At 46.2% G+C, this 24,244-nt stretch overlaps 1 protein-coding gene across 2 annotated transcripts in view; it reads right to left on the bottom strand.

Annotated features, from left to right (window-relative positions):
* Nucleotides 1-497: 497 nt before the first annotated feature.
* Nucleotides 498-24,244, bottom strand: part of OTUD7A (OTU deubiquitinase 7A) — a 50,025-nt gene continuing 26,278 nt past the window's right edge. For both annotated transcript variants that reach the window (XM_087703963.1, XM_087703964.1), the window contains 9 exons: nt 24,106-24,244; nt 21,296-21,397; nt 19,322-19,449; nt 17,975-18,087; nt 12,427-12,554; nt 11,190-11,339; nt 4,746-4,860; nt 3,798-3,882; nt 498-2,770 (listed from right to left, as the gene is read on the bottom strand). The exon at nt 24,106-24,244 is cut by the window's right edge and continues 80 nt beyond it. In XM_087703963.1, the coding sequence (XP_087560089.1) occupies nt 1,331-2,770; nt 3,798-3,882; nt 4,746-4,860; nt 11,190-11,339; nt 12,427-12,554; nt 17,975-18,087; nt 19,322-19,449; nt 21,296-21,397; nt 24,106-24,244 (2,400 nt within the window). In that variant the 3' untranslated portion in view covers nt 498-1,330. The remainder of the gene's footprint in view (nt 2,771-3,797; nt 3,883-4,745; nt 4,861-11,189; nt 11,340-12,426; nt 12,555-17,974; nt 18,088-19,321; nt 19,450-21,295; nt 21,398-24,105) is intronic.

The following is a 24,244-nucleotide window of genomic DNA, read 5'->3' as shown; positions in this document are numbered from 1 at the left end:
CTTGCTTTTCAAAAAATAGGTGTCCATAATTTAACATCAGTGCAAATGAATACAGACCATTTTTTGTCAACTTTTCTGGAAAGGGAAGGATCTGGGTGGCAGGCTACAGAAAATTTGGAATGAACTAACATCCCAGGGAGGGGGGGGCGGATCTAACTAAATAACGCGGCAATAACAGTATTCCTAAAATGTTTCGGCCTGGAGGGCAAGGCTACAAGCTGACCACATCAGGGTCTGCAGTATCCTGATCCTAAACTGTAAAGTGCTTGTTTTTAGTATGAGGGTTAATATTTTAATATCAGCCAGCAAGGATGTGCAATGGAAGGGTAGACCTTTTCATTTTGAGCAATTGTTGTAGCCCAAAACCGGACATCACTTAGAACAGTGGTCTCCAATCTTGGCAACTTTAAGACCTGTGGACTTCAACTCCCAGAGTTCCTCAGCCAGCATAGCTGGCTGAGGAACTCTGGGAGTTGAAGTCCACAAGTCTTAAAGTTGCCAAGGTTGGAGACCACTGACTAAGAGGAATGAATGAACGAATACGCTTCTGCTGGGGGGTGAGGAAAGCTGTTGTCGCAGGCCCATGCTTTCATTTGTGGGTCTGTAGGTAGGGGAAAGGGGGTTATAAAAACCACAGTTGTGTCGCAAGGGTGTGAGTGAGTTAACATGTGCTAAACACGCCTTAACGATGCTCGCTTCCTTTAAAAAGAAAAACGGAGAGGGAGGAAGAGCGATGGCGCATGACATTTCTTCTGTGGAGATGATGATCTACAACATGGGAACTGTGTGGCCCTTCTGCGACGTGTGGACTTCAACTCCCAGGGTTCAGCTTGTCGACGCGCGGATCTGAAGTCCACACGTCGTAAAATGGGCCGGAGTTCCCCGCCTCGGACCTCCCGCATGAGGCAGACACATTTGTACACTTACCACATCTTACACATCTTCTATTTTTATGACTTTTCCCCTAATCTTTCTACTACCTGAGTGATGTCAGTGTGAATTCAGGCACCATTTAGTAAAGTTTTGACCACACGGATACAGCACTGACAAAGAAGTAAAGATTCCCCCTCCGATTACCAGCGAATGTAGAAAAAGACACCCAACGAAATGGGAACCCACCAACTCTTGATTCCCCGAGGATCCTCGCTCTCTCTTTTTTTTCCTTTTCTTGTCCCCACCATCCCTGGAAAAAAAATAATTAAAAAGCTAGCGCTTTCTAGAATCCCCCCCCCCTCTAGTCCTACCTCTTCCAGTCCCTTACCACATACAGTATGTCCTAAGTAAGAAAAAGAAGGAAATAAATATTTATTCGGCGAGAGCTCCACGGTCTTCAATGCCGGGACCTTTTACTCTCCCGCTCGCGCCGCTTGAGTTCCTCCTTGTAGCAGCAGGAACAGAAGTTCTTGGTTTCGGGACGGCCGTAAAAGGAGCAATTCTCCGTCTTGCAGCGGTTCTGCTGGATGGCGTACAGAGGGCAAACGGCAGTCCGGTTGCGGTTCTTCTCATTGTTCAACCAGGTCTGCGGCGCGTCTTCGTCCACGTACTCTAAGCTGTCTCTAACGTCGTTGCTGTTGTTGAACCCATTGGTGTACGTTTGGGACTTGGGCTCCGCGGGCAGAGCATAGGCCAAGGATTCCACCGTGTTGATGGTGCGGATGTCGGCTATCCGGGCCGGGCTGTAACTCTGCGAGGACAACGAGCGGTTTTGCTGAGGGTAGGTGGCGCAGCTTTTGAGGGTGCCCACCACGGGCTTGTAGGCGTCGTCTTGGAAGCTGGATGGCTTGGCGTTGAAGTCGTGCAAGTGAATGACGCTCTGCCTTTGGACGGGGGGCGTATGGCTATAATGGGCAGACACTGGGATGGGCCCACTCTTCTTGGCACCGTTGCTGGGCGACGAAAAGGAAGCTGGCGTGGGGCTGGAGCGGTCTTTGAACTTTAAAACCAGCTGAGTGGTATGGCTTTGAGGCAACACTGGTGATGCCCTCCCCTGAGGAGACGAGTCCAACTTCTCCTTGGAAAACCCTTCTTGGTCCAGTTTTCGAGACGAGGAGCCGCTGAGAGCCGCCGCCGCCGCTGCCTTCTTCTCCGCCTCTTTCCTCTTCTGCTCTTGCTCGGCGCTGAAGCGCTCTTGGGCGCTGCTCAAGTAGTGGCCGATCATCTCCTCGTGGAACTGGTGCCGATGGCTGGTCAGGAGAAGGCCGGCAAATATGAACTTCCGCTCTCCTTGCATGGCGGCTCTCAAGATGTTGAGGCTCAGCTTCACGTCCGTGCTGTATTTCCAGGAGTCCGGCGGCTTCTCGGACGGAGATTTTGAGTTGGCTTTTTCTGCAGGGGAGATACTCGCCTTCTCCGTGGGTGACGGGGTAGTCTTCTCCGAGGGGGACGTGCTCGCGGAGCGGCCCGATTCCTCTTTGCTTCCTTTACGCGACTTCGACTTCTTCTCTTTAGCCTTCTCCGTCGTCTCCCCGTTTTTGCCGTTCCCGGCGTTGGCTCGGTTGATCTTCCCATGGACCAGCCCACCAAGGCCACCCATGTTCTTCTTCAGCTTGATGCCCAGAGTCTTGCTGAGGCTTCCAAGTTTGTTAGCCACCGAATCCCCTCGGTTCTTCTCCTTGTCTTTCCTCTGCTTCTCTTTCTCCTTCCCATTTTTGCCGTTATTGCCGTTGGAATTACTACAGATGGAGTCCCTGTCTGAATCCATGGAGTCTGCCAGCGACTGGACATCTTCTCCAGCTGAGGCCGTAGGAGACTCCGGTTGAGCCAACGGCGCCTGGGAGGGAAAGCAGGACAACCATTAGAAATGGGGAGTGATTGTACACAAAGAACCATTGTGTACATTTGAAGGCAGTTTGTCCAAACCCTTCGCTTCTGAAAAACCAATTCATCTTTAAGCCCATGGGTTGTTGTGTGTAACATCTGGTTAACAGCACATCCGGATGAAATACTACAGGGCAGTGGTGAAATTCAATTTTTTTTAACTACCAGTTCTGTGGGCGTGGCTTGGTGGGCGTGGCAGGGAAAGGATACTACAAAATCCCCACTCCCTCCCCACTCCAGGGGAAGGATATTGCAAAATCCCCACTCCCTCCCCACTCCAGTGGAAGGATACTGTAAAATCCCCACTCCCTCCCCACTCCAGGGGAAGGATACTACAAAATCCCCACTCCCTCCCCACTCCAGGGGAAGGATACTACAAAATCCCCACTCCCTCCCCACTCCAGGGGAAGGATACTGCAAATCTCCATTCCCAGCCCTTTCTGGAGCCAGCCAGAGGTGGCATTCACCGGTTCTCCAAACTACTCAAATTTTCCGCTACCGGTTCTCCAGAACCTGTCAGAACCTGCTGGATTTCACCCCTGCCATAGGGACAGCTGGCTTAATATTGGAGGGGGAGAGGAAATTATGTGGTTTTTCATTCAACGTGTTCTAAAAATTTTCACCAAGCTTTTTCAGCCATTGGCATCTGGGATAAGGGATGTTGCAGTGGAAGGAATTAGATGTTAGCACTTTATACAGTTACAGACTGATTTAATCGGGTTAGGCATCATGCCCCATCTGAAATACGGCTGGTGCTACAAGCACAGTCCAACTCATCTATACAACTGAAAACTGTGAGCGATTCCTAGAAGCTTCCTAGACTTCTTCCTGTAGTGCTGTGGGGGGGGTGTTATTCCTGGCTGTCTTTTTCCCCTTGTGTTAATGCCCAGCCCTGGGTTACCAGTTTCTGAGCGGATACTCAAGCCGAGCCATGAAACCTTCCTTCTCTCTCAACCCAACAGGCAAAGGAGAAACGATACCCGTGTTTCTGACGGCATCCGGATCCAGGTTACGTTCATGTAACTGTGCAGAAGGTTAAGCTTTGCTTCCAGCGACAGAATCAAACTGGGAACACAAAAGAGAGAGCGGGGAGAGAGAGAAAAATGCCACACCGTGTCATACAGGTTACACAGAAGGAATCCCCGTAGGTGTTCACACTGCAAAATGATCTCTCCAAACCGCAATCTTAAAAGTAAGGATAGGACCAGGAAGGCGAGAAAAAAGGAGGCTCCCCCACGAGGATTGAAAAATGGACCCCATTTGTGTCTCCTCTGGTGAGACCCAATCTGGCTGTGATAGCAATAGGAATAGCACTTAGACTTATATACCACTTCACGGTGCTTTTACAGCCCTCTCTAAGTGGTTTACAGAGTCAGCCTCTTGCCCCCCAACAATCTGGGTCCTCATTTGACCCACCTCGGAAGGATAGAAGGCTGAATCAACCTTGAGCCAGTCAGGATCAAACTGCTGACAGTGGGGCAGTGTTAGCCTACAATACTGCATTCTAACCACTGGGAGGGAGGGAGGGAGGGAAGGAGGGAAGGAGGGAAGGAAGGAAGGAAGGAAGGTAGCAATAGCCCTTAGACTTATATACCACTTCATAGTGCTTATACAACCCTCTCTAAGCGGTTTATAGAGTCAGCCTCTTGCCCCCCAACAATCTGGGTCCTCATTTGACCCACCTCGGAAGGACGAGTCAACCTGGAGCCTGGCGAGATTCAAACTGCCAAACTGCAGGCAGCCGGCAGAAGTAGCCTGCAGTACTGCACTCTGACCACTGCGCCACCTGGGCTCATGATTGTGTTACAAGAGCACTAAAGCTCCAATTGTTCCCTCGGGTTTGCAATCCCCACAAAGCCAACCGAACGTCCTGGACACACGCAGGGACCGTTTTCGAAATCTTTAGAGAGACTAAAAAAGAACCTTACTTGGCCAATTTGATGTTGTCACCGTCATCCGTGCCCCATTCCCAGTCTTTGCCTGGGTCAACCGCAAAGTGCATAGGCAGTAACTTATGTTCAGAATCGGTCAGAGGGATCACCGCTAAAAGGAAAGAAGAAAAGATCAGGAAGGAAGACGACTTGGGGAAAGGGAAGAGAAGGGAAGGGAAAGAGAAGAAATGGCTGAAGAACGAGAGAGGAGCGGGGGGAGGGGGACTACATGCCTAGTGGCACAACAGCAACGCCAGTCTAGATATTTTGATAAATGGCCTATTAAGCCACAAGCAGAAAAGTAAACAAGCTGCACCCATTTTTGTTCTAATAAATTCTCAGCAATCTTTACAGATTTTTTTAAAAAAGTTTTTTTGGCAAGGAGCACTGAAGCCTCAAGGTCTGAGTTGTATCTTAGCATCCTTTAGCAATGTGCCTTGCACAAGGGTTTCGAACTTTCAAAGCCACAAAGGTCCTTTTTCGGTTCCACCACAAAACCGCGGTAGACTAAAGCGCGCTCGACGAAAGCGCGTACGTGACGTCATCACAGCGCGACGAAAACAGCACGCTGTGAGCGGTAAACTTAAAATTAACGTGTAAATCTAAACCTAACCCTTAACCTAACGCTAAACCTAATGCTAACCCTTAACCTAACCCTAAACCTAACCCTTACCTTTATGTGAATCGGCTTGCTTTAATTTTATTTTAATTTTAATTTAATTTATTTTTAATTTTATTTGTCGCGCTGCTGATGACGTCACGTACGCGCTTTAATCGGGCGCGCTTTAGTGGACCGCGGTTTTGTCGTGCCACGCCTTTTTCAGGCAGCACAAGGAACCTCTGTACATTTGCATATATGTGCAGTGTACATATATGTAAACGCACATAAAAATGTACATTTAAATCCTTCTCTTCCACTCTATTCTGTCAGAGCTGAAGAAACTTCTTGGATGAGAAGTGAAACGTCTTTAAAGAGGGGAAAAAATTAATAGTGGGTGTTATTATCCACTGTTAATGTTAGTACTATTTTTATTTTTTAATATGTTGTAAAAAGTGATGTCTATTGCTGGCCTATGACCGTAATAAAGGTACAAATGTTGGAAATGCAAATCAATGCATGGAACATATTACCATTTATAGTGGACCTGTGAGGAGGCTAAAAACTTTTGGAAAAGGATCAAAGATTGGCTGGAGGCAATAACAGGGGTTAAAATAGAATGGAAACCTGAAGTTTTTTTTATTAGGAATAATGTCTGCGAAACACAAAAAAGAAATCCAGTATTTAATACTACATATAATTACGGCGGCAAGGATTGCCTTTGCCCAGAAATGGAAAAACAAATTAATTCCAAGCGAAGATGAAATAATAAGAAAGGTTATGGACTGTGCCAAAATGGACAAACTAACTAAAGAAATCCAGGGGAAAGAAGAATCAGAATTCTACCAGATATGGGATAAAGGGTGTAGGTGGATGGAGGGAAGAAACAAAAATCAATGAAAGAATATAACAAAACTCAAAAAATAATAGCTATGAGTAAAATAAGAGGGTTAAGAATGGTGAAATCCAAATGAAATATAATGGAAGGGGAAATAATATAAGGTGAGCGGTATCGATTGATGATTGCTATTAGAAAGAACAGGAAGCTCCTGTTCGTATTGTATTGTGTAAATGTGGTGTACATCTAAATTGTGTGTGTGTGTGTATTTTACATGTTTGTTAATAAAAATCTTTTTTTTTAAAAAAAAGATACATTCTATTCTTCTTCAAAGAAAAGCCAAGAAAGTCCATTTGCCTCCTGAAAAAAGCACCTTTGGGACATGATGGAGAATCTCTACAGATCTTTACCCGTACAATTTGGGATGGAGACCCTTGGAATGGGGTGGGAGGAGGAACGGATTTCCAGAGGGAAAAACTGCAGACTACAGGAACCATTCGCACCACTCAAGAAGACCCTGAGGACATGGATAAAACCTCCAAGCCCTTCAAGGACCCTCTAAAAGGATGCAAAGGACCAGCTGCCTGCAAGGAACATAAACCCTTTCATTCCCCACCATCCAGTCAGAGCTGAAGAAACTTCTTGGGTGAGAAGCGAAACATCTTAAAAAAAACAACAATCCCAGTTGCCTCTTGAAAAAAGCATCTTTGGGACAACCTGGATTTGATGGAGGATCTCTACAGACCTTTAATGTTCCAAGTATTTCACATGCATTAGAAAATGTCACTAACGCTAATACAAAAAGTATACAGGAAATGTACATCCCGCCTAGATCAATAAACACAGCGATGAAGGGAGAGAATCAAACGGCTTGTCATATTGTCCCTGGGTCGCTAGATGGCACCCGCTCCGTATGGCAGTGACCGGCCCTCCTTTAAAAAGCCTTTGAAATAAAAAGCAGCAGAGACGCTGTGGCTCTTTGGAGAAATTAATTACAGGTGCCAATGAAGCAGCATCTAATCTTTCTTTTTTTAAATTAATTTTTTATTTTATCAATTTCATATATACATTCACAATTATATGATTCCCAGCAAGGGTATGGCTAGCTGATGAGAGCTAAATAGCTTGAAATAGATGTATACTAGTCTCCCTTTATTTATTTATCAGCACAAATATAACATACATACATACATACATACACACACACACACACACACACACACACACACACACACACACACACATATATATATTTAAAGTCACAACCCCTGTGGTCACACTTCCACTCTCTGTCTTCGGCTCGTCACAAGAAACCATCCAGACAGAAACCCAATATTTTTTACTGTTGCCTTTTTGTTACATTTGTTATATTTATGCTGATAAATAAATAAAGGGAGACTAGTATAGATCTATTTCAAGCTATTTAGCTCTCATCAGCTAGCCACACCCTTCTTGGGAATCGAACCTGTGCTCTATTGCCTCTTAGGCAGATGTGTTAACCTTTGAGCAAACCTTTGAGCAAACCTTTAAATATATACCTCTCACCCTGGCTGGCTGATAAGGAGTTGAGCTCTGTAGCTCAAAGGTTAACACATCTGCCTAAGAGGCAATAGAGCACAGGTTCGATTCCCAAGAAGGGTGTGGCTAGCTGATGAGAGCTAAGTAGCTTGAAATAGATCTATACTAGTCTCCCTTTATTTATTTATCAGCATAAATATAACACACACACATATATATATATATCCCTGTCATTAGGCTCGTCACAAGAGTCCATCCAGACAGAAACCCAATATTTTTTACTGTTGCCTTTTTTTGTTACATTTGTTATATTTATGCTGATAAATAAATACTTGGGCATACCAGGGGTTGTGACTTTAAGTATATACCTCCCACCCTGGCTGGCTGATAAAGGAGTCGTTCTCTGTAGCTCAAATGGTTAACTCCCTGCCTGGGAGGCAATAGAGCACAGGTTCGATTCCCAAAAACTTGGGTATGGCTAGCTGATGAGAGCTAAATAGCTTGAAATAGATCTATACAAGTCTCCCTTTATTTATTTATCAGCATAAATATAACAAATATATATGTGTACACACATATATATATATATCCATCCATCCCTCCCTCCCTCCCTCCCTCTTTTAATCTGGAATGTTTTAAAGAAGACCTTCTCTAGAATTTTTACTGATGATACAGTATTAGCTCATCCAAAATGGCTCTATCTTTGCAATCCCCGATGGCTCTGATTCGAACAAACATCCGTTTTCCCCTAGAGAAGTTGGGTTGCCCACTGCTCCTCAATCCCTTGACCAATACAACCGCAAATACATACATACAAGATGACAATTGCCATCTCTCCCCCGATTCTTTCCGACCATCTCCTACAACCTGGCAGAAAAAAGGATCATCTAATCCCGCGTTGTGGCTAAGTAGGCAGCCACCCACCGCCACAGCTTCCCTTCCCACTCAGAGCGTCTCCTTGTTCTGGGGAAATCAAAGGAGGCTTTGAGCAGCTCTGGGAGAGGAGCCCTGGGGTTTCTCCCATCACGGGAAGCCAGGCCCAGGGCAGAAAGGAGGACTTGTGTCTTTGAACTGACAACGCGTGGAATAAAAAGGCTTCTAGGAATACATTGGCCACCGATCCACGATGAAAAAGGGTTTCGGCCTGGCCCTTATTCACCGTCACCAGCAGGCTTTAGAAATCGAGAAAGCCAATTCTGCCTTTCCCAGGAAAAGCCCCTTGAAAGAAAACACCGGTGGGAGGATGTAAAATCCCACCACGGCAGGTTGGGGGGGGGGTTTCTGGATGCCATTACGACCGGTTCGGTAGTAAACAAAATTCCCGTGCGCACATGTGCACATTTTCATTTAAATCGATCTGCTCATGCGCACAACATTAAAAAGCAAATAAAAATGAAATAATGAAAAATGAAAATGAAAATAATCAAAATTAAAACTAAAACTAAAACTAAAACTAAACTAAAACTAAAACTAAAACTAAAACTAAAACTAAAACTAAAACTAAAACTAAAACTAAAACTAAAACTAAAACTAAAACTAAAACTAAAACTAAAACTAAAACTAAAACTAAAACTAAAACTAAAACTAAAACTAAAACTAAAACTAAAACTAAAACTAAAACTAAAACTAAAACTAAAACTATTAAAATTAAAACTATTAAAATTAAAACTATTAAAATTAAAACTATTAAAATTAAAACTATTAAAATTAAAACTATTAAAATTAAAACTATTAAAATTAAAACTATTAAAATTAAAACTATTAAAATTTATTAAAATTAAAATTAAAATTAAAAATGAAGATTGTTCTGCGCATGTGCAGAACAGAAAATCTAGATGGTGGTACCAATCATAGAAGCGGTGCGGACACGGAGTTACTACCTATTCGGCCGAAATGGACCGAACCCACCTCTTGCCACAGGGACGTTCAGCGTCATCGGATCGATAAAGGCAGGTCCAGAGAGAAAATGTGAGATTTCTCGGGCCTTCCTGAAAGCCTTAAATTCTGATTTTTCCTGCAAGGGATGCTACAAGGTTTGGGGGAGGAGGGTGGAGATGAGAAGGCTCAACATCCATCATCTGCTTCACATGAAAACCTCATGCAGAAGTGAAGGTTCATTTAATATTGAAAGAGGAGGACTTCAGATCAGAGGCAGCCTAGAAAACGAAACACAGGCTCCCTTTGGAGAAAGTCAACTCTGCCAATTTCCTTCTCCTTTCCCCCCCTCCCACTCCCCCAAATGTCTGGAAGAGGTGTGGATCAGTTCCCTTCATCCTATGCTTTGTTTACCACCTGTCCTGTCAGAGAAATGTACTAAGGGGAGAAGGTTCCTTTGATCTTACTGTTATTATTTTTCTTCTTATGCCTTCCTTTGATTTTTAAGGATGGCACTTGACTGATGTTGTCTCTTCCCTATCAAATTCAGGCCGACTGCATTTTCCAAGCGTATTGAGGAATGAAGGAGGAGAGGGGAAGGTTGAGGAACACGTGTGTTAAGGATCTCCCCATGGGGAGTTCATCCCCACATCCCCTTCCAAAAGCCTCAAAAATACAGTAATACAATAATAATACAATACAATAGCAGAGTTTGAAGGGCCCTTGGAGGTCTTCTAGTCCAACCCCCTGCCTAGGCAGGAAACCCTATACCGTTTCAGACAAATGGCTATCCAACATCTTCTCAAAGACTTCCAGTGTATGGGGCATTCACAACTTCTGGAGGCAACTTCTGTTCCGCTGGTTAATTGTCCTCACTGTCAGGAAATTTCTCCTCACTTCTAAGTTGCTTGCGTGTTTCTAAAAGCAGTATTGTGTGTTTCTAAGAGCAGATGAAGTGCTGTTATTCTACTACCAGTTTAAACCGGGGTTTTCAGTCTTTTATCACATTTTAATCCAAAGCCACAAGACTTTATTTTTTCCCCAGCAAAAAAAAAAAAGGAATTATCTTGTTTTTCACAAGCCTGTGCATGTAACCGAGGGCTCCCTTGCCTGATAACTAGTCTTTTCCTTCCTCCAGACACAGGTATCGTCTCAGTAACTCCATAATAACCTGCAAATTTTTATTTTCTCCCGAGTTCGTTTTGCTCTTGGTTTCCAACTCTCTCTTGGAGAATATTCAAGAGAATTCAGGGGAAACAAACCTCATTAAAAACTATAGACACAGCGGAGACATTTTTACTGTTGATAAAAGGCAAAATGCCTAGAGCACCTAAAGAGAAAGATAAGGGGAAGGATTGCTTCTATTTTACCAATCGGAAACTTCAATTTAGAATTGACCCGGGATTGTGACTTCTATATTATGCTGGGAATCCATCAGCCCAATGCAGGGTGACCTGGGCACACGCAGCTTTCAGAGGTCCCTATCTAACCATCTTCCAATATGACACGTCGCAGATTCATTCTTGGCTAAATCTCAGTTCTGGGCTAAAAGGTGGTTGTGTCTGTCATCCCTTCTTTGTGACAAGTCGCTTTGATTTCAAGCCGGACATACCTTGCTCCTTCTGCTGATCTTTCTGCTCCATTGAGACAAGGGCCGAGAAATGAGCTTGGTCATAGGCGAGGACCAGGGGAGAGCAATGGCATCGGTTGGGCATGACTTCCAGGGGCAAGTAAATCCCACCAAAGGGGATGGGCGCAAAGGCTGTGAAAGACACACAAGAAGTTGCTGCACTACAAGATAAGCAATGGGCACAGTCCCCGGGGGGTCTTCCTTCTTTTAAGGCGCTTGTGGTAGGGGCCGTTCTTTCTGTATCACTGGCAGGTGCCAATCAACCCACGGTGAAGCAACCAAATGAAGATAACAAATGCAGAATATTTTATAAATATCTCAATGCCAGATTACAGACTTAAAAGTGCATTGTAAGGACTCCAAAAGCATCTGGAGGGAGGGAGGGAGAAGGAAGAGAAAAGAGATGGGACAGAAGAAAGGAATAGAGAGAAAAAGAGAGGGGGGGAAGGAAGGAATAGAGAGAAAGAGAGGGGGGGAAGGAAGGAATAGAGAGGGAGAGGGAGGGGAAGGAAGGAATAGAAAGAGGGGGAGGGGAAGGAGGGAAGAAATAGAGAGGGAGAAGGAAGGAAGGAATAGAGAGAAAGAGAGGGAGAGGGGCAGGAAGGAATAGAGAGGGAGAGGGAGGGGAAGGAAGGAATAGAAAGAGGGGAGGGGAAGAAGGGAAGAAATAGAGAGGGAGAAGGAAGGAAGGAATAGAGAGAAAGAGAGGGAGAGGGGAAGGAAGGAATAGAGAGGGAAAGGGAGGGGAAGGAAGGAAGGAATAGAAAGAGGGGGAGGGGAAGAAGGGAAGAAATAGAGAAGGAGAAGGAAGGAAGGAAGGAAGGAAGGAATAGAGAGAAAGAGAGGGAGAGGGGAAGGAAGGAATAGAGAGGGAAAGGGAGGGGAAGGAAGGAAGGAAGGAATAGAAAGAGGGGGAGGGGAAGGAGGGAAGAAATAGAGAGGGAGAAGGAAGGAATAGAAGAGAGGGAGAGGGGCAGGAAGGAATAGAGAGGGAGAGGGAGGGAGGGAGAGGAAGGAAGGAGAAATGAGGGAGGGAGGGAGGGAGGGAGGGAGGGAGGGAGGGAAGGAAGGAAGGAAGGAAGGAAGGAAGGAAGGAAGGAAGGAAGGAAGGAAGGAAGGAAGGAAGGGAGGCAGGCGTTGAAGACCACAAATTTAAAATGGCCAAGGTTGAGAAACCTTGGGCTTCCCATTCAAGGTCAAAACAGCCGTGGAAATTTACCTTCTCCTCCTGAATCCCGTAGCATCGTATCTGCCACGACAACAATCGGTCGCCTTAATATATGGGCCAGGACAAAAACGTGGAACTCCTCCAGGCTCTCATAGACGGGGTCTTCAGAATTCTCCACCCTACGAAACAGAGACAACACTAGGAAGAGAAGACCTTCTTCGCCAAAGGACCTTGAGCTGGACTCCAAAACTAGCCGGTTCTCCCAGCACGGAATGTAAATGGGACCCAAGTTCCACTTACAGTGAATGAAACGGACGCCCTGCACTTATTCATCTCCCCTTTTGTCTGCCTGGAGGGGGGGGAAACCCTAATACAATTTCATAGCAATACCTGGGAGGGGCTGTGAAGGCCAACGCTAAGACTTTATGGGGCCACGTGCAACCCTAGTTTACAGCTACTTACCATGCAAATAGCTGCATGCACGTCATCGCTTTGGGTGAGATAATAAGTTACAGTCTTTTTTTGTATATAAAGTTTTTATATTTTCATTTTCATAACATATAATCACATGTATACTATTACATAGCCAATATCGTGTTGTATTATTAAATGTAAACATGTAATTCATCTTACCATCAACTCCCAAAAAAACAATTAATGGCTCTTCTGCTCTCCCATACACCATATTTGTATCTTATCCATCACTTTCTTCTCCCTCTCTCCTCCTCCTCCCTACCTCTTTTCTTCCCTCTGTCATCCTTCTCTTCTCTACTTCCCCTTCCTCTCTCCTTTTCCTCTCTCCTCTTTCCACTCCTCCTTTCTCTCCTCCTCTTCCCTACCTCCTTTCTTCCTCTGTCCTCCTTCTCTTCTCTATTTCCCCTTCCTCTCTCCTTCTCCTCTCTCCTCTTTCCACTCCTCCTTTCTCTTCTCCTCTTCCCTACCTCCTTTCTTCCCTCTGTCATCCTTCTCTACTTCCCCTTCCTCTCTCCTTCTCCTCTCTCCCCTTTCCACTCCTCCTTTCTCTCCTCCTCTTCCCTACCTCCTTTCTTCCCTCTGTCCTCCTTCTCTTCTCTATTTCCTCTTCCTCTCTCCTTCTCCTCTCTCCCCTTTCCACTCCTCCTTTCTCTCCTCCTCTTCCCTACCTCCTTTCTTCCCTCTGTCATCCTTCTCTTCTCTATTTCCCCTTCCTCTCTCCTTCTCCTCTCTCCCCTTTCCACTCCTCCTTTCTCTCCTTCTCTTCCCTACCTCCTTTCTTCCCTCTGTCATCCTTCTCTACTTCCCCTTCCTCTCTCCTTCTCCTCTCTCCTCTTCCCACTCCTCCTTTTTCTCCTCCTCTTCCCCTCGCTGCCACCTCTCCTATCCCTTTCTTCCTCCCTTACCTCTCTCCCCTACTTCACACTCTTCATTTCATTTACTTGGTGTATTTCAGCTTCTGAGCAAGCTCCATTTTATGTTGATGGTATTTATAATTCCTTTTCAATATACATATTAGATTTTAACATATCTTCCTCCTTCTTTGTTTAAAAAATAGAACAGAAAAGTATACACATATAGTCATTGTGCTTTTAAACCAAACACACACATACACCAAGCCTAATTTTGGACGAGATGTAGACCTGGTTACAATTCCCAGCTATTCTTATCATTATATTTATATAATTATACATCCTTACACGCCCCCAATTTGTGATTCTGTCTTTAAATCTCAACAGTTTCCCATTGTAAGTATGTTTCATGTTCCCTCTCCATTTTTCCATATCTTGGATTAAGTTACAGTCTTACGCCTTGCAAGTTAACAAAACCACGAAGCCCTGTTTAGCCCAAATTGCAGGAATCTGTTAGATAACACCGTACGTTTTTAGTACATAAATTCTGTGCAGGTAAATTTTGTCTATAAAGTTGACAGGTAAGAATATCAAAGGGGGCTTGGAGACCCCCTTTGAGACATATTTCTGTCTGGAATCTAAGAACCGCCACGCGCAGCCACCTTCTGTGAACTACCAATCATCCTTTCCAGGGCACCAGAAGTGGCAAGTAGACATTGAAACCTCTACAGAACTCTGGAAGTTGGCGGTGTTGACATCTTTTTTAAGGCGCCCATTTGCTCATTAAAACCAAAACAAGACAAAAAGATCTAAGAGAGGCGGCTGGCAACCTAGAACCCTTCAAAAACCTGTCGTTTTGTTTTCTTCCTTTTAAAACAGAGACCGCTTTGAAGCAATCGTATCTTGGGTTGAAAGCCCGTTTTGTCACCAAAGGAAACGAGCCCATCTATAATTTAAAGGAAGGGATGGAAATTTTTTCCTCCGCAATGTTATTATGAAAGAATTGGGTAGGTTGGCTTTGAAAAAGTTCTCTTCCCCAGAAAGAAGAGAAGAGTTGGAAGGGACCTTGGAGGTCTTCTAGTCCAACCCCCTACCTAGGCAGAAAACCCTATACCACTTCAGACAAATGGCTATCCAACATCTTAAAAACTTCCAGTGTTGGGAGCATTCACAACTTCTGGTGGCCAGTTGGTCCACTGGTTAATTGTTCTCACTGGTTAATTGCTTCTCTCCTCGGTTAGTTTCCACCCATTGCTTCTTGACCTGCCCTCAGGGGCTTTGGAAAACGGCTTGACTCCCTCTTCTTTGGGACAGCCCCTGAGGGGAAGGATACTGCAAAATCCCCATTCCCTCCCCACCAGCCAGAGGTGGCATCTGCTGGTTCTCCAAACTACTCAAAATTTCTGCTACCGGTTCTCCAGAACTCATCGGTACCTGCTGGATTTAACCCCTGGTCAAAACGGGGCATCATAGGTCAACCGTTTTGGAAGCAAGATGTTTCAAATAGGCTAACTTATACAACGTGTCCAAAATCTGAGAGCCAGGATTCCTGTGGGGTTGAACTTTGGCAAATTCAGGTGCACCCCTCTTCTCCCCATCCAATTTCCAATGGAAGGTAATGCCAATCTTCATCAGCCTTCGCTGTTTCTGGTTGATCTCTTTGGGGCAGTGTTTCTCAACCTTTCTCCTTTCTCTCCTCCTCTTCCCTCTGTCATCCTTCTCTTCTCTACTTCCCCTTCCTCTCTTCTTCTCCTCTCTCCCCTTTCCACTCCTCCTTTCTCTCCTCCTCTTCCCTACTTCCTTTCTTCCCTCTGTCATCCTTCTCTACTTCCCCTTCCTCTTTCCTTCTCCTCTCTCCCCTTTCCACTTCTCCTTTCTCTCCTCCTCTTCCCTACCTCCTTTCTTCCCTCTGTCGTCCTTCTCTTCTCTACTTCCCCTTCCTCTCTCCTTCTCCTCTCTCCCCTTTCCACTCCTCCTTTCTCTTCTCCTCTTCCCTACTTCCTTTCTTCCCTCTGTCATCCTCCTCTACTTCCCCTTCCTCTCTCCTTCTCCTCTCTCCCCTTTCCACTCCTCCTTTCTCTTCTCCTCTTCCCTACTTCCTTTCTTCCCTCTGTCATCCTTCCCTACTTCCCCTTCCTCTCTCCTTCTCCTCTCTCCTCTTTCCACTCCTCCTTTCTCTCCTCCTCTTCCCTACTTCCTTTCTTCCCTCTGTCATTCTTCCTCTACTTCCCCTTCCTCTTTCCTTCTCTCTCTCCCCTTTCCACTCCTCCTTTCTCTCATCCTCTTCCCTACCTCCTTTCTTCCCTCTGTCGTCCTTCTCTTCTCTACTTCCCCTTCCTCTCTCCTTCTCCTCTCTCCCCTTTCCACTCCTCCTTTCTCTTCTCCTCTTCCCTACTTCCTTTCTTCCCTCTGTCATCCTCCTCTACTTCCCCTTCCTCTCTCCTTCTCCTCTCTCCCCTTTCCACTCCTCCTTTCTCTCCTCCTCTTCCCTACCTCCTTTCTTCCCTTTGTCATCCTTCTCTACTTCCCCCTTCCTCTCTCCTTCTCCTCTCTCCCCTTTCCACTCCTCCTTTTTCTTTGCTTTGCTTTCTTTGCTTTCTTCTGCTTTGGGGAAATCTCTTCACCCCCTTGATAAAGAGGCGGCTCCTTCGGTTTGTGTGAGATCTGGGGTGAAGAGTTGCTGATGACCAGCCCATTCCAACTTAAGATAGTCTGAGTTCCCCTTGGAGAACTGTGACGATAGACGTTTAGAAATGTTCTAGCCACACAGGTGAAGCTCTGGTTTCCAGAGAAGGAAGCTGTCAGAAGCAGCCCCTTTGAAGCAGAGCAAAACAAACGAACACACACCCCAGCAAAGACTTTTCAACACATCTCTAATTGGCAAGGATGCAGAGAGGTACAAAACCAGGAGGCCTCAACTCTTGGAGGAAGACAGAATGAGGCTGAGAGAAGTGCTGAAAAGAAGCGGAAAACAGAAGCAGTGTGGATGAAGAGGGGAGGAGGAGGAGAAAGAGCAATAGCAATAGCAGTAGACTTATATACCGCTTCATAGGCCTTTCAGGCCTCTCTAAGCGGTTTACAGAGAGTCAGCATATTGCCCCCAACAATCTGGGTCCTCATTTTACCACCTCGGAAGGATGGAAGGCTGAGTCAACCCTGAGCCGGTGAGATTTGAACCGCTGAACTGCTGATCTAGCAGTAGCCTGCAGTGCTGCATTTAACCACTGCGCCACCTTGGCTCTTGAGAAGAAGAAAGAGAGAAAAGAAAGGCAGGGGAAGGGAAGGGGGAGGGAGGGAGGAGGAAGAAAGGAAGAAGGGGAAGGAAGAGGAGGGGAGGACAAGGGGGAGAGACGGAGGACAGAGGGGAAGAGGAAGGGGAGGGGAGCATAAATTATAATACGAAACAAGATAGAAAAGATCGTATATGTGAGTTGGAAGTTCAGCTGATCTGGGCAGACCAATCTGTCCTCATCAGGGGTAGGTGCTGCCAGCTGCCGGTTCGCTTCGCCAGTTCGCTCGCACGCATGCCCGCAGCGTGTTACTTGCGCATACGCGATTGCCTGTTCATTGTTCTGTGCATGCGCAGAACATTATAAAATGAGTAAAAAAGATGTCAGCAACACACTGGGGAAACCGGTTCAGGGGCGTGGCCAGCCGCCTGTCCCTACCACTTCAGCAAACCCAATCCCAATGTCCACTACCAGTTTGGCCCGAACCGGTGCAATCCAGTAGCAACCCAGCTCTGGTCCTCATGATTTCTGATTATCCCCATGGAAAGCCTGCAATTTTCCCAGGGGGTCCGTGGTTTGATTTATTTAAAAGTATTTTTTATGCTAGAAGAGAATCCCTAGTTGTGACTTGGGACAGCTTCCCTCCAGAAGTTGTGAATGCCCCAACACTGGAAGTCTTTAAGAAGATGTTGGATAGCCATTTGTCTGAAACCATTTCCTGACTAGGCAGGGGGTTGGACTAGAACAGTGTTTCTCAACCTTGGCAACTTGAAGATGTCCGGACTTCAACTCCCAGAATTCCCCAGCCAGCATTCGCTGGCTGGGGAATTCTAGGAGTTGAAGTCCGGACATCTTCAAGTTGCCAAGGTTGAGAAACACTGGACTAGAAGACCTCCAAGGTCCCTTCCAACTCTGCTATTGTTATTATTGTATTGACTTCCTACAAAGCACCCTTTTCCTATTATATTGTAAATGTACCCCTGGCTGGCCTCTCCCACCCACCCACCCACCCCCTCAAAATCAGTTGGGCAAATATCCACTCACCCACCGCCGCTGCCTCCGTTTTTGCTGATGTGAGTGCGGGGTTCACTGGAGGCCAACTTGAGAAGTTCATTCCACTCCTTCTCCCACTCTTCCTCCGTATAAACCAGTCCGGACTAAGAGAGAAAGGAAAGATAGTTGGAGGAAGAAGAAGCCCAAACAAGACAACAGAGATGCCTTCAAGCAGGGGCGGGGGGTGGGATATTTCTTGGGAGAAGAAGAGGGGCCAGTTAGAGGAAGGTTCTATCCTATCTCAGGTTTCTCCAAGCATCTTTAAGATGGGTGGGCTTCAACTCCCAACCCATCTCAAAGTTGCCATTGGTTGGAAAACATTGTCCTACTCCAACCTCCAGAACTTCAAGGGATCCCCAAATCAGATTTTCTGCCAAAAATCCCATTTACACCCAGAGAGTAGGCAGAGTGGCCACATGTGGACTTCCTTCCCTCCCATTGTTTCTTTGAAGAAGGAAAGGAGGCCACAAGATGCTTTCTTTTTTAAACTGAGAGGAACTGAAGATATATGTGGAACATCCTCCTTGCAGAAATAATAAGGTCCGTCGTCATCGTCCCCCCGACATTCTTTCAAAAAGCGTGGTTTTGCCAGCAGGCCAGAGACCCCAGGGCACTACGGAGCCCACCAAGGGGTAGGTCCAATTGTTGTCATCAGGGGTATCATCATGCTTTGCCAACCATGAAAGACAGGGAAGGGCTTTTGACTATACAGGTAGTCCTCACTTAGAGACTTAGCAACCATTCGAAGTTACAACAGGGCTCAACAAGAAGACTTATGGCCGGTCCTTGGAAGTTGTGGCTGTCACAGTGTCCCCACAGTCACAGGAGATCATGATCGGGGCTCTTGGCAACAGGCAGACAGTTCCAGTGGTCACAGCTTCCCGCAGTCACATCATCACCCCTTGTGATCTTCACTGCCATGAGTCAAGTCAAGGAGGAGACCAGCCGCCCCCTGATGTTGTGCTTAAAGACTGCACATCATTCCTTAGCAACCACAACCCGAGCTGTCATTGCACCCTGAAGATCACAATTAATTTCATTGCACAAGGGGCCAGTAATGACAATAAAGTCAACTAAGAGCTAAACAGGAGAAGAAAAGAAGAACTTGGGTACCAAAAGATGAGTGGAAAGAACATGCTTTAATGTTGGGAAAGACCACACAATTCAGCCTTCCAGATTTCTCTGAAAGATCGTTGAGAACCTCTGTGGTCCAAGGGAGACAAAACACGGGAGGCCTTTTTCTCTCCATCCCCACTTCCACCCAACCCAAACTCAAGAAGAGGATCCCATGAAGCCCTTTCAGAAGAAAAGACTCCGGGAAGCTCCCATCACACCAACCTCTTTGTTTTGCTGCGTCTGCTGCCACCTCCACCTTCTCTTCAGAGCTTCCCTCTCGGCCCCACTCCTCATCATGGTGTAAAGGGCTTTGCGTAATACGAGGTCTCGGTCGTGAAACCCCCACATCCCTAAAAAGCAAGAGAAAGGCAGGATTGTGTATCTAAAGCAGGGATGGCAAAACCTTTTCAGCACCAAGTGCCCAAAGCAGAACACACAGGCATTTGCGTGCACGTGTGCCCACTGGAAACCTGAAGACCTGGCCAGCGCACACATGCCTGTTTTTTTGGCTATTTGGGGGGCTGTTTTGGGCCCGAAAAACAGCTCGGGAAAACAGTCTGGTTTGGGGGCATTTTTTGGTGCCTTTTCAGGTCATTTTGGGGTCATTTTGGGGCCAGCCCCGCGGAAATTGTGAATGTTGTGGTTTTGTTTTTAAAGTGTTGTCTTTGTCTAGTCTTCCCCCTTCCCTTGTCTATTGTGAGCCGCCCGGAGTCCTTCGGGAGTGGGCGGCATACAAGACAAATAAATACAAATACAATAAATACAACACATTTTCTGACCATTTCCCCACCATTTTTGGCCTGAAAACAGCCCGGAAAATGCCTGAAACAGCCTCCAAAAGGACCAAAAATGCTCCAAAAACAGGCTGGTTTTTGGACATTTCTTGAGCCATTTTCAGGCCGTTTTCCAGTGCTCCGGTGCCCTCAAATACCAGCTGGCAACAATGCAGGTAACCACAGAGAGGGCTCCGTGTGCCATAGATTCGCCATCCCGGATCTAAAGAACGAGAGATCCACAGGGGCGGAAAGAAACTTTGGGGGGTCTTCAAAAAGAACACCCCCTCCCCAGAAAGAAACCAAAATAGAAAAAAAAATATGAAAGTAGTCAGTAAGATAAATAACAGGCCTGGTTCCTTTGGTGTGAAGCCCCTTCTGATTGTGTGAAAGCCTTTCAGATAAAATCTATCGAAGCCATATTATTCTTTATTCAATTTGTACAGCCGTCCATATTATCTAAGAGAGTCGGAGTGGTTCACAGCAGGTTAAAAACAATCCAATAAAAATGCTAAAATCCAATATACACACAAATATAAAAACTGTCCCTCATCAACTAAAGAAACCCAGAGAAAGCTGAATATGGCAATATTGAATTTCAAGGACAGGTCAGAGGGCTGAAGGAGAAATAACTAAAATAGCCAGCTGTTTCATTCTAATATTTGACTGTCCTGGAATCGGCATAAATCCTTAACCAACTGCACAGGCTCAGGACAAATCCGTCTCTTCCACACTGATTTAGGCAAATAAAACATGAGAATATAGTTAGAGCCACTCCAATAACAGAATAGTTGTAAGGTGAAATCAGTAAAAATGGAAAGGAAAAGAGTTTTTAATATTGATGCAGGCCAGGTTTTTCTCTTTGAAAGGAGGAAGTTGTTGTTGTTAGTTGCGAAGTCGTGTCTGACCCATTGCGACCTCATGGACAACGTTCCTCCAGGCCTTCCTGTCCTCTCCCATCCTCTGGAGTCCATTGAAGCTCACTGCTTCAGTGACTCCATCCAGCCACCTCCTTCTCTGCCGTCCCCTTCTTCTTCTTTTGCCCTCCATCATTCCCAGCATGAGGCTCTTCTCCAGGGAGTCCTTCCTTCTCCTTAGGGGGCCAAAGAATTTGAGTTTCAGGATCTGGCCTTCTAAAGAGCATTTAGGGTTGATCTCCTCTAGGACTGACCGGATGGATGGCCTTGCAGTCCAAGGGACTCAATGCAGGAGTCTTCTCCTCCAGCACCAGAGTTCAAAGGCCTCCATTCTTCGGTGCTCAGCCTTCCTTATGGTCCAACTTTCACAGCCATCCATTTCAACTGGGAAAACCGCAGCCTGGGAAAACTATACGCACTGTGATGGATGTAAACGCTGAAGAAGAACCAGTTGCGGTTGACATTCAACTGACATTCTTGTATCCAAAGCCACTTAAGACACTTACCCAAAGAAGCAGCGTGCAAGAGGCAGTTTCCATCCCCAGTTGTGGCCAAGGGAAGAAGACGCTTGCAGCTGGTACATGCGGTTGACCACCAGTTGAGGCGACCTAGGAAACATCAACCATCAGTACAATGAAGGTGTGAAGGTATCTCGGAGAAGGTAATGAGGGATCCATTGTGGGGAGGGAAGGAAGGAGAGAAGAGAGACACTTGGAGAAGAGATTGGCCGGTATAAACTCTACCCTCAGGTTGATCGTTGAGTTCAGCTTCCAGTTACTCATTGAGAAACTTCACTAATTACCAACAGAAGAAAATATTTGTAGCTAAGGGATGAATGTGGTGCTCTGGGTTTGGTGTAGTTTCCTTGCACACTTTTCATTACCCAATTAGATGCCATCAGTGCATTGATGATGTTCCCTAGTTGGGTAATGAAACATCTGCAAGAAAACAACCAAGCTCAGAGAGCACCAACGCTTCTTAACGTCACGCCTAGGTTAATGATTTGATTCCTAGTTGCTTAATCCACTTGGAAATGGCATCATTCCATTCAGAAATTCAGGAGCTACAACCACAACCAGACTTTTGGCCTTTTAATCCGACAACAACTGGGGTTTTCTGCAAATGTATCACTGGTAAATCTCGGCACTAATAGCCGAATTTGTGAAAAGCCCTTGATAATCTCCACGCGCGTTGAGTGAGCAGCAGCTGGCGCACGCTTCCTCGCCCAACTACTCTGATTAAATCTAAATTAGGAGTTCGCTCGGGAAGCATCTCTTTAAGTGTGCTGGGCTGCCTTTGGGAGCGATAAAATTAGAGATAGCATGTTCTCATTTTTTTAGCAACGCCTTTCTTGGGAAGTAACAGCCCGTCACCTGCTTCGTGCAGGAGCTGAAGTGCCAAAACCTCATCGGAGGTCATCCTTGGCTTACAACAGTCCATTTAGCGACTGCTCCAAGTTAAAACGGCCCCTTGGAAAAGGGATTCAGGGCCATTTTTTTTTTCACACGGCCATCGTAGCATCCCCCAGGATGACGTGATCAAAATTCAGAAGCTGGCTCGTATTTATGACCTTTGCTAGGTCCCGGGGGAATCACGTGGTCTCCTCTTGGGACCTTCTGAGTCCCAAAAGTCAAAGGGGAAGCCGAAGTGGCGCAGTGGGTAGAGTGCAGTACTGCAGGCTACTTCAGCTGACTGTTATCTGCAGTTCGGCGGTTCTAATCTCACCGGCTCAAGGTTGACTCAGCAAACAGTCGATAAAAATTCCAAAGGAACCGTTCCAAACTCGATTGCAGAAAATGCGACTTCAGCAACAGAGAGGTCAACGCCGGGAATGCTCTACCTGACTCCGTTGTTACATCCTCAAACCCCGGTAACTTTAACCTTAAACCAGTGTTTCTCAACCTTGGCAACTTGAAGATGTCCGGACTTCAACTTCCAGAATTCCCCAGCCAGCATTCGCTGGCTGGGGAATTCTGGGAGTTGAAGTCCGGACATCTTCAAGTTGCCAAGGTTGAGAAACACTGCCTTAAACTGTCCACTGTGGACCTCACCCCATTCCTAAGAGGTCTTAAAAAGGGGGAGTGAGTGCATAAGCGCACCATCGCGCCCACCGTCCCCGTTTATTTGTCCTCATTTCCTTTCTTCATCTCCATGTCTGTACTTATACCCTGTTATCTAGTACATGTTCGACAAATTAAAGGAATAAATAAAAACCAAAATAAAGGCCAGTGGCCTCTTGGAAAAAAGCACCTTTGGGACAAAAGGCTGAGCTGCTCGTCTGCCTTAAGAGCCGAGGTGGTACAGTGGTTAAATGCAGCACTGCAGGCTACTTCAGCTGACTGCAGTTCTGCAGTTGGGCTGTTCAAATCTCACCGGATCAGGGTTGACTCAGCCTTCCATCCTTCCGAGGTGGGTGAAATGAGGACCCGGATTGTTGTTGGGGGCGATATGCTGACTCTGTAAACCGCTTAGAGAGGGCTGAAAGCCCTATGAAGCAGTATATAAGTCTAACTGCTATTGCTATTGCTTAAAGGCCTCTTGCTCCGAAGGCGGCTTTAAGAGGCAGAAGCAGCCCAGGATTCCAGGCAGATAATTAGGTTTATTCCCGTGGGCCACAGGATGCCCAATCATCTGTTAAACCTCCACCAGGTCTTTGTCGGACTGTAGAAGTTTCCTTGGGTGGGGAAAGAAACAACTGCTTTCAGATTCCTGGGGACATCTCCAAGATTATTATGTAAGAGGGGAGAGAAAAGCAGACCGTCTTTCTCTCCATAGTCCTCCATTATTCATGATTCTGGAAAGGTTTATCCAAACCCTCCCACACGTTGCTGTCTTATTAGATTAAAACAGCCTTTTCTCTGGCCTCCACTTGAACTGCAAGAGCTTCGTCTCTCTCTCTGATCGTTTTAATCAGGCATTTTCCTCATCCTTTGAAACCTTTCAGAGACCGACACAGGTGGCGCAATGGTTAGGGTGCAGTACTGCAGGCCACTTCAGCTGACTGTTATCTGCAGTTCGGCGGTTCAAATCTCACCGGCTCAAGGTTGACTCAGCCTTCCATCCTTCCGAGGTGGGTGAAATGAGGACCCAGACTGGGGGGGGGGGATATGCTGACTCTGTAAACCGCTTAGAGAGGGCTGAAAGCCCTATGAAGCGGTATATAATTCTAACTGCTATTGCTATTGCTAAGGGGGCCTCTAGCTTTCATTCCTGATTTAAGCCCCCCCCCCATTTCAGCAATCCTGGGCTTTAACGGGGGGGAGGGCTCCAAGAACCCCTCGAAGCAGCCAGGAGCCCATCTTGGAGGCCATCTCACCCGCTTGTTCCAGAGCAATCATGGTGGCCTGCTCAATCAGGTCCCGCTCGATGAAGCTCCTGAAGTCTTCACTGTAAACGCTGAGGTCGGGCAGTTGAAAGGTGTAGATGGGCATCTCCAGAGAGAAGTGGTCATTGTT

This window comes from Thamnophis sirtalis, unplaced genomic scaffold (assembly GCF_051295495.1).
Source record: "Thamnophis sirtalis isolate CommonGarterSnake01/CBP01778 unplaced genomic scaffold, rThaSir2_p1.2 scaffold_2, whole genome shotgun sequence".
In the NCBI taxonomy this organism is placed as follows: Eukaryota; Metazoa; Chordata; class Lepidosauria; order Squamata; family Natricidae; genus Thamnophis; species Thamnophis sirtalis.
Note: the sequence above shows the minus strand (reverse complement) of the source record. Positions and strands in the feature narration are given on the sequence as shown.